Source organism: Trachymyrmex septentrionalis, unplaced genomic scaffold, assembly GCF_001594115.1.
Source record: "Trachymyrmex septentrionalis isolate Tsep2-gDNA-1 unplaced genomic scaffold, Tsep1.0 scaffold17, whole genome shotgun sequence".
NCBI lineage: Eukaryota > Metazoa > Arthropoda > Insecta > Hymenoptera > Formicidae > Trachymyrmex > Trachymyrmex septentrionalis.
In genome coordinates, this window is record NW_017304864.1 from 1,501,404 (window position 1) to 1,510,988 (window position 9,585).

Consider the following 9,585-nt stretch of genomic DNA (forward strand, 5'->3'; position numbering starts at 1 on the left):
TACTTCAATTTGATTATATTTTCATTATCGGTTGGGAAACTTTTATTCGTTTTGAATAAAAATTTTATTTAAAAAAATTTAGAGAGTAAAATACGCAAAACACTAATGCAATCTAAAAAGTTAATTAAATATAGAAATTTTTAAATAAAATGTCTACTAAATTTTTAACTTCGCGTCATTGCACTTTTAGGTGGGACTTCCATTTTTTTATTAATCGTAATTAGTCAAAATGTTTCAAATCAGTGTTTATTTTTTATTAGGAAATTATCCCATCTTTTTATTTTATTTATTTATTATTTTATTTTATTAACAATTTCTATATTATAAGCTAAATAAAAAGTTGATTATTGATAAATAATTATAGGATTTGATTTGTGATTTTGCGAAAAATTCTTTTTATTAAAACTATAAAATCACTTCTTTGGGTTACACACTAAGGATCGAAATAATACGGTATATCGTTCTGTTGCTCCAGTAACGTAGCTAAAGCCCCTTCTATATTTTCTGGTAAGTGATCCAAAAGCATGCGTGGCATTACTGTTAATTTTATAAATTCCTCCGCTTGTGCCCATCGCATCTCGTATTTTCTCTCCTTTGCAAGTTGTTTTTTGCTAATGTAAAAATTAAACATCATTATTATCTAAAATTTTATAATCCTATGACACTTAATATATTTTTGCAATATTTTGGGGGATTTGATTTATATTTTTTTATGAGAACCATAAAAATTAATACTTATAATAAGAAATTATGTAAGAGCAATGCACCTCTTTCCTTCCGTTTTTTCGAGTTTGCATCTCACTATATGAAGTATACGACCAGCGTTAAACAGTTTCATTTTCGAATATCTTCTTTTTGTTATGTCGCGTTCTATTATTTTATCCTATTGAAAAAAAATTAATTACCCCAACAACAAAGTTTAAGTTTAATTAATCATTAAATTCAATATTACGTAGAATCAATATATTACAAATATTTGTGTGTTCAATACTTTCTACAAATTTTGTAAGTTCATTTTTTCTTACCACATCGTTGTGCTTGGTTAGCAAAGGCGATTGACCCGGGATTGTATTAATTATGTTATGATTAGCCCATGTTTTAGTAAGATCTCTTTCGGGAACTCCGAACAAAGCATATCCGAATCCATTCAGGACTACTCTGTACTAAAAACATGAAAGTATTTATCAAAACAGTTGATTCAACAGTCCGAGTGTCTAAATTCCAAAATACCTTAGGCAATCGACAAGCATGAAGAGTTGTCAACAACGACGTCCTTAAATTCTCTATACTATCCACACTGAGTCTCATTACGAGATCATCGCCAAGTCCTACGGTCAATACGAATTCCTCCGTGATCCTAGCAGCTTCTCTACTGAGCAGTCCAGCTTTTTGAACACAAATACATTAGAAATTTTAAATCAGTCTATTATATGTGTGCACCAAATTAATAATTGACGATATATCTGCCAACTTTTTTAGCTAATTAAACTATGATATTTGCAAAAATTACCAGGCGTAGCATACGCGTAGACTCTTAATTCTGGATAACGAGGACGTATCAGTAAACCCAGCAAAATGGCTAAACCAGCTCCTAAACTATGACCTAAGCATACACGTTATCTCATTATAGAATTATGTATACACAGTTATGCGTCAGTGGCAGTTAGTATGGAGTACGTTCTTACCAGTAAGTGTCAAATGATAATTAGGATACGTGGCGAACGCTCTTTCTAGGACTTTATAATTTTCCAATTGCTTTAAAATTACTTTTACTCCTATTATCATGCCTTTGTGGGCCTATAAATTTTACATAGATTTATATATAATTAAATCGATTTATTTATATATCTTATAATCAGAGTAGAAATTGAACGAACCATGCTTCCTGATGGAATACCAGGACATTCAAATAAATCAGACGAGGCTGCAAAATCAGTAATTATATCCCGCAACGATAACGATCCTCGTATAATCACAACAATACTGGCAGTCTTGTGATCCGCCATTACACAGAATGGTATCTGTAAAATTTCAAAAAGTGATACTTAATGCTGAACAAGCATTGAAAGAAAAGGAAAGAGAAAGTATAATTTAGACACAATATACAAACTTCGCATAAATGATTCTTGAAGGAAGCGAATAGAATATCATCCTCAGATATCTTTGACAGGTATTTTACGCCAGAAAGATAACAGAGACAACAGTTATCGTCTAGAATAATATTACGCTTTCGTCTAAAAAAAAAAGACACAAAATAATAGAAATAATTAAAAAATATGTGTACGATTATTCTATAAAATAATGATATAATAAAAATAAAGGGTAATATTGAGTTTTATGTTGTGTCTTTTACCGAAAACAAGCACAGCATTTCATGCCGCGTATCAAACGAAAACATCCAGTACACGTATGCTGATATATTACAAAAAGCCAGCCGTAGGAAGCGATCGATAGTTGCATGAAATGATGGGCAGCTTCCAAGGACATCCAGTTAGGTGCGCTCGAAAAAATCTTGCTACCATCTAAAAAAATAATTAGCAAATATTTGATAAATATTACATGCGCATATTTTTGCATCTCTTTCCAATATATAAATAACCTGAAGTGTATTTTGGACGAGCGATTAGATTTAATTTTCGCAATTCATGAGTTTCTCGCTTCTGCCGGACTCTCAGCAAAACACATCCTGCCATCACATCCGAAGGAACCAAATTCGTACCTCGGAATAAAGCAGTTAAAAGACCTACAAAGATATTTGTATCAGCATTTATCGCATGAATTATATTACTAAAAAGTAAAAAAATATATAAGTTGCTTACTCTCTTCTTCTTTCTTTTTCTCTCTATATAATATTACATTTAATAATATTTTATAATAATTATAATAATAATATAATAATACATATAATGATATAAACCGCTAAAAAAACGGTGTAAATTACGCGTATAAATTAGCTTAATTTATCGAATAAAATTATTACAACTTTTTATCATTTAATATTAATGATACTAATGATCTCACCGCGAATTAAAATTTATTCTTACTTCCGTATCGCGTTGATTGTGCATGTCACGAAGCGTATCGCTATCTTCGAGAGATCGACGAACTCATCGCGAAAAAAAATTCCACCGGCGCGGCGCGGCGCCAAAATCAGAGATCAATGATTTGATTTATCATCGGTCCTTTCGATGACCGTTCGCGCTCGGTTTCCGATCGGAAGCGACGCCCACGCGATTCCAGTTTCGAATGCGGCAAGACCTCTTTGTAGGTCAGCCGTACCTATGTCTCACCAGCGACTTGTTGAAAGGCCTCGTTCGCACTCTCATCCTTTCGCATCCACCACAGAAATTTGAATCTCCTTAGCCAAATACGCGAGACTTTGCCGTGCTCCACAGAGTTCTCTAGCTGTTTCTTCTCCAGAGAACCAATTGGGTCGAACACTAGGGCGAGGCCGAAGATACTGAGACCGATTAGAATCCAATCGAAAAACACCAGGGCCTCCACGACCGTAATAGAGTATGATTCGTGGTTGCACTCCACGCTCTGCCCGAAAATCCATAGAGTACCCAGAATGTTCCATCCGATCTCTGGCAGTAGCATCAATATCCTGAATAAGTCGAAAAGAAATGTCTAGACTTATCATTGATTCGATGATCGTCAGTTGCTAAGCTAAAAAAAAATCACATGATTATTGTTATAATATAGCGAAATATGACAACAATGTATAGTGTTGAGCAAGGTATTTTATTTTCAGTATCTAGACACAGGTATAGAGACTCTGGAAAAAATGTACCGAGGTACAGGTACCTCAAATATATATATATATATCTAAATGTATCTAGATGTATTTATTTATCAACATAAAATTTCAGAATAAATAATTATGATTTCGTATCCGAACATATATTTATGTATTATACATAGGTATTATATGTATGCATATGTATATTTTTTATATATAATATACATACATATTCTAATAACATAAAGGTTAGCTATATTATATTTCTAGACATATTTCGGACGTCCAATGACAAATTGCTGCTTGGATAGCTGTCTGTATAAAAATCTCAACTAACCTAATTTGTATATAATGTTACGTTATTGTGTCAAATAAGTCAGCGCTGATTCTTATGACGAAATCGTCCAAAAAAAGTATTGCGTTATATGTTTGAATTTTGCACAACAGCATAAAATATATGCGTATAAATTAACAAAACACGTTTTACTTTAAAGTGAAAGGATTCTAGAAATTTTCATATACATATACTTGTAAATATTTTGTATAGATGACTCCTGTGAAAGGAAAATAGAAATATATACTGCCATTGTGTCAGTTTTGAGTCCCATTTTATCAAATGCTTATTTTTCTTGTCTTATGAACAAATTAATTACTGTAAAACTGTAAACAATATTATAAAAACAGCTATATCATCTGATAGAAGATTCTTTTTTGTATTTATGTTTCTAAAATTTTATTTTTAGCTTTTAATTAAGAAATATAGTCCAAAAACAAAGATGTTACGACAATATCGGCGATCTTTCTTTTTATTATGAAGTTATATATGATATAATACATGCAGGGTGAGTCTAATAGAAAATTCACCACATTTTATTATAAACAGTTAGAGATAAGGGGAAAATATGTATTACTAAACTTGTAAGATAAATAGGGGGATATATTTTGATGGCATTGAATAACCTTAAATGTTCTTGATTTTTTACTACCTATTAATAAAAAAAAGATTCTTTTTTTAATCATTCAATCGATAGTACTCAATCAGTTGAACATCTTTGTATTAGAGTATTTCTTCATAAACTTAACTATTTTCGGGATATAAATTAAAAGAAGATATAAGTCTGAAACAAATTTTTTTATTATTGTAATAAATGTTTAACATGTTCAATATATTGATCTAAACATGCCCGTAGGCTTCGCGGAAAGCTTACTTGGTCTTTTTCTAACTCTTGAATCATTATTATATAATTCTATATTAAAAAAATTAGTAATTATATCATTCGATAAAGCAAAGTTCCAGCTTTAAGAATCTGATTTTTTAATTATGATATGATGATTTTTAACGGAGTTAGCAATCAAAATTAGAATACTCTTTTATTTAATCCGCATGTAACTTGGTAATAAAAAGTCATAGGAACATTTTTTAAAAACAAACTTTTAGGAAGAACTTAAAGTTTTCACGTCAAATAGTCAAAAATTTTGCAACGAATATATTTTGTATATAATTTTGAGCTAACAAAATACTGTAGAACTTGTCCTCCGATATATTAAATATATATGCAGAGTGTCTCGTAAGTTTTGGCCAATCATTTTTGTGTAGATAGAGCGGACTGAACTGAGTCGAAAAGTCCTCTACCATTTTGAAATTTTCGTAATGATTAACAAGATATTAATTACTAAAAATTGCCACATATTGATCTTTAATAATTTTTTACTCAAATACTATATATATTAATTTTACAAAAGAACTGCAAGAGATAAAAATCATTTATTTCCTTTTCATAGAACTCTAAGAATTTTTTCAGAATTTTTTATCAACTTTTTAATACTGCATTTTTTTATTTTTACCAACACGAAAAAATGCGATATTAAAACATTTTGAAAAAATTCTCAGAACTTTATAAAAAAAAAATAAACAATTTGTGTTTCTCGCTGTTTTTCTGTAAAGTTGATAAAGTTGATATTTGAGTAAAAATCTACACAAAAAGCGATTGGCTAAAATTTACGGGACATCCTGTATATATATATATATATATATATAATATAAAATTATGATAAAAAGAAGCTATGATAAAGAGCCTCTAGTTCATAACAATGAATGAATCGGTTGCAAACAATTGGGCAAATTATTATTAAAAAACAATACAGGAGTTGAAAACTTTGAAAAAGTGTTGATCTAGAAAACTGATTAGACATAACGCTGGTTTACTTTTGTTGCTTACTTGACCAGCAGAAGCGGTTCGACATAACGTCGGGCATGCGTGTCCATGATAACCCCCCTCGCGCTATGCCTGATAATGATGAGTATCAAAAGCGTGACGATACCAAGCATGACCGCTTCACCGAGGAGATACACGCGCACTAATTCACCTCCCAACCGACAATTCCACGTATCCTCGTAGTACCTTGCGCAGGCGATCCCTATAAGAATCAACCTGTAAAACACATAGCCGATTACGAGAAACAAACTAGCAACAATCCGCGCGATTTTATTTGGGCGATGCGCTCTCCTGCGAAAGAACTTAATATTATATTGAGAATATGTTCAATGCTTCTAACAAATTTAGAGAATTTTGTATGCCGGATCTACAATGAATTTGTAGTCGGTCTTAGATTGAAGCCCAGCTTCCACAACTGACTCGGTTAACTTATAACCGAGGTTCAACTTATTCATTGTCTCTTTCCAATATTATACTTGGAAAAAGATGAGAAACAAGTTGAACCTCGGTTAAAAGTTAATCATGAGTTGTGAAACTGGGCCTTAATCGGTGAAGTTGGCCAATCAGCGTTAGCCATACAAGTTGGCTATTGATCAACTTCACCGATTAAGTCTAAGACTTCCGACTACAGACTCATTGTAGACCCGACAGTAGAATTTAATTAAAATTTGAACTTTAAAATTTTTGACTTTTTGCATAGTAATTTTGAATTACAATTTTCATGTTACATTGTATTCGTGATTAATATTATGCACTATAATTTCGACTATACTGGTAAACGCGGTGATTGCTTTTTGGGGATACTTACCATACAATACGGATAAATAGTTCGAACAAGCCTGGATACACGAGGTCGTCGGTTGCGGCCAACCATTTTCGACCGAAGAGCTTCAACGCAGGCATTTCCCTGGAGAAAGAAATTTTGCTATAACTGCTGTTATGATATTTCGAAACGTTTCTTTCTTTAGTCAAGTGGAGGTAAAGGTAAAAAGTGGATGCTCATTTATAAATATTTTATTCAGAAAGTTGAAATATGTCTCCATCTAGATCAATAACATCATCTATTTATTAGAGAGATTGATCGCTTCTATCACGTTCGCGATACCTCGCGGAGCACGCACACCGCGAAAAGTTGACTTAGCGAAGCTCTCGTGCGCGGATTTCATAATATTATAATATAAAATATAGCGGACGCGGCTTTCTATGATAATAAATATCCCCAGAATTCGGACGATTACGATATACGTGGTTATCTCCTTGATCACGAAATCATCGGAGAAAGCGTCGAGAGAAAGTCCCTGTGTCCATCCCACATCCGAGACCGTTGACAGTCTTCCGATGTGTTTAAATGGACCTTCAGTCTATGATTTTCGTTATCTTACGTATAATTTAGTTGATTTAGACGCTAACAACATGATTATATCAACTGATTATACTAGCGACGACGCAGATGCTGATATGTCCAATCGGACAGCGATAATGACAGTGATACGCGTTACTGAATATGTCTTGTTCAATTGCGCTGTATCTTATTATTGTTAACTACTTTGCAATTTTCTGCATGATATAAAGGAAACAAAACCAAACGATATCACGAGTGTAATCAACATTAATTTACTCGAAAATTATGAAATTTCTAGATGTGATTCTTTTTCGTTATTTTTGGGAGAAGGAGAAAAGCTCAAATTAAAAATAGTAAAATTTTCTTGTAACATATTTATGTTTAGTAATGTATTTTTTAATCCATCGCGTGTAAAATTTCTACTGTTCATGATTTTTTACTTCTTGCATTTTTCTTGTTTTTTTTTTATTTTGATTCTTTTCGGTGCTTTTATTATAGGTTCGCACGTGACTTAGCGCTCCTTAAAGAACTGCGTAAATTATTTTGGGAACATTTAACAACGGGAAAGCATATATTACATCATAACACGTACTTTTTGAATGCATCAATTAGTTGTAGATATGATTATCTAACTACTTTCTTTCATAAAAAGCATGAGAATGCGGAAGTTACAGTATGTTATTATGATATTAGGCGGAGGAGAGAAAATTGACATTATCATCGTGGTAATTTCGCCGATAATAATGACGCAGGCCTCCGATTATCTACTTATTGATGTCGAAATATTAGTCGTTACTCGCTGTCAGATCCCATGTCGCAGTTGTTCGACACGAATACAATGTACCGTTTGAATAGACAAAGAAATATGTTGCAATACTTTTTGTGTTGCTTCTAGGGTCAAAACAAATAAGGGATCCTAGAAGATTACAAATCTACAAAAGGCCGTAAATGCAACGGCATGCAACTGAAATTGCACCGGCAGCAATTAACGCTTCCTCGAAACTCACCGTAGGCTTGCATAATGATACTGTAGAAAAGGATAAAAACTATTGTAAATCACGCATCGTTTGACTTGTGAAAGAGTAGGACTTTTACAAATTGATTCAAGATATAATATTTGCGAAGAAATTTCTATAATAACGATTACAGTTTAGACACAATTTAACAAGAGATCGTAGGAAATGGAAACACGACATTCAAAAAACACTATGCTGTAACTGCATTCATGTTTGTGGTAGATTGAATTACATGAAATAAAGTGCATCGCGTGCATTCCTTGATTCGAAACGCGCGCACTAACGGCGCGTTACCGCGAGTTTTGACGAAATAATACGCGAATCGAGAACTCGCGTCTTTCAACGCGTATATATAACCCGCTCTCTGCTTGGAAATATTCCGCATAATGGAAAAAATTAATCAATTTTTTCTCTTAGGTAATAAATTCCGATTGAACTTGACATTATAATATCTTATGCTAATTTATGTGATAAAAGACTGATTCAGGTCTTGTTGTCCAGATGCAAATATGATAATTAATTGTGGGCAAAAAGTTTTTAATGACGTGTAATATTGAATATTTCATATCTCGAAGCATGTATATAAAAAAATAATTTATGTTTGTATGAGTAATCTATATCTTATTTTTATTCTTATAACTTGAATTTAATGTATTATTTATTTATACAATAATTTAATGTATTATTGTATTTATATATACAATAAGGTGTCAAAGGTATCTTATCTTATTGTGATAAATAAATAAAATTTTGTTTATTTATAGTTTGAAACATTATATTCAGTAATATATTGTGTGTCATTCAAAAGTACATGGATTTAGTCCGCGTTATCTTCTGATTATCGTAAAGATAAAGATTCTAATTATAAAGATATCACAGCAATTAAGTCTCATTATTTTAATATTGCTTTTTCTACGAGTGCGAAAGGTGTTCTTCATTAAGCCAACAATGCAATAGAATCTTACAAAACGTTTAATTATAAGTAGCACGAATTACCGCTATAGCGAATCACGATATACGTATAGTTTTATACGATACTGTTACGCTACCCATCAGCTCGCATATATTTAAGAAAATATTAGACAAAATTGGCAGAAAAATTTTCATATAAAGATCCAAATATATATTACGTTTAAATAGTTATTTATCCTTTCTTTCCTTCTTCGATATACTGAGAGAAAAAAATTTTAGTATTTGTGACATATTACTATAATTATGATTATTACTGCTATAATAATAATAAAAAATTTATAATAATAAATAAATAAA

The 9,585-nt window shown here is 31.7% G+C and overlaps 1 protein-coding gene across 1 annotated transcript in view; it reads right to left on the minus strand.

Moving 5' to 3' along the window:
• Window positions 1–387: 387 nt before the first annotated feature.
• LOC108746379 (sn1-specific diacylglycerol lipase beta-like) overlaps window positions 388–9,585 on the minus strand; it is a 10,378-nt gene continuing 1,180 nt past the window's right edge. The window contains exons 2-14 of the mRNA XM_018483112.1: window positions 6,767–6,865; window positions 5,962–6,174; window positions 3,291–3,607; window positions 2,600–2,743; window positions 2,354–2,522; window positions 2,111–2,234; window positions 1,878–2,021; window positions 1,686–1,797; window positions 1,511–1,603; window positions 1,231–1,385; window positions 1,026–1,163; window positions 768–883; window positions 388–611 (exon numbers count right to left, since the gene is read on the minus strand). Coding sequence (XP_018338614.1) covers window positions 434–611; window positions 768–883; window positions 1,026–1,163; window positions 1,231–1,385; window positions 1,511–1,603; window positions 1,686–1,797; window positions 1,878–2,021; window positions 2,111–2,234; window positions 2,354–2,522; window positions 2,600–2,743; window positions 3,291–3,607; window positions 5,962–6,174; window positions 6,767–6,861 — 1,998 coding nt within the window. The 5' untranslated portion in view covers window positions 6,862–6,865 and the 3' untranslated portion in view covers window positions 388–433. The remainder of the gene's footprint in view (window positions 612–767; window positions 884–1,025; window positions 1,164–1,230; window positions 1,386–1,510; window positions 1,604–1,685; window positions 1,798–1,877; window positions 2,022–2,110; window positions 2,235–2,353; window positions 2,523–2,599; window positions 2,744–3,290; window positions 3,608–5,961; window positions 6,175–6,766; window positions 6,866–9,585) is intronic.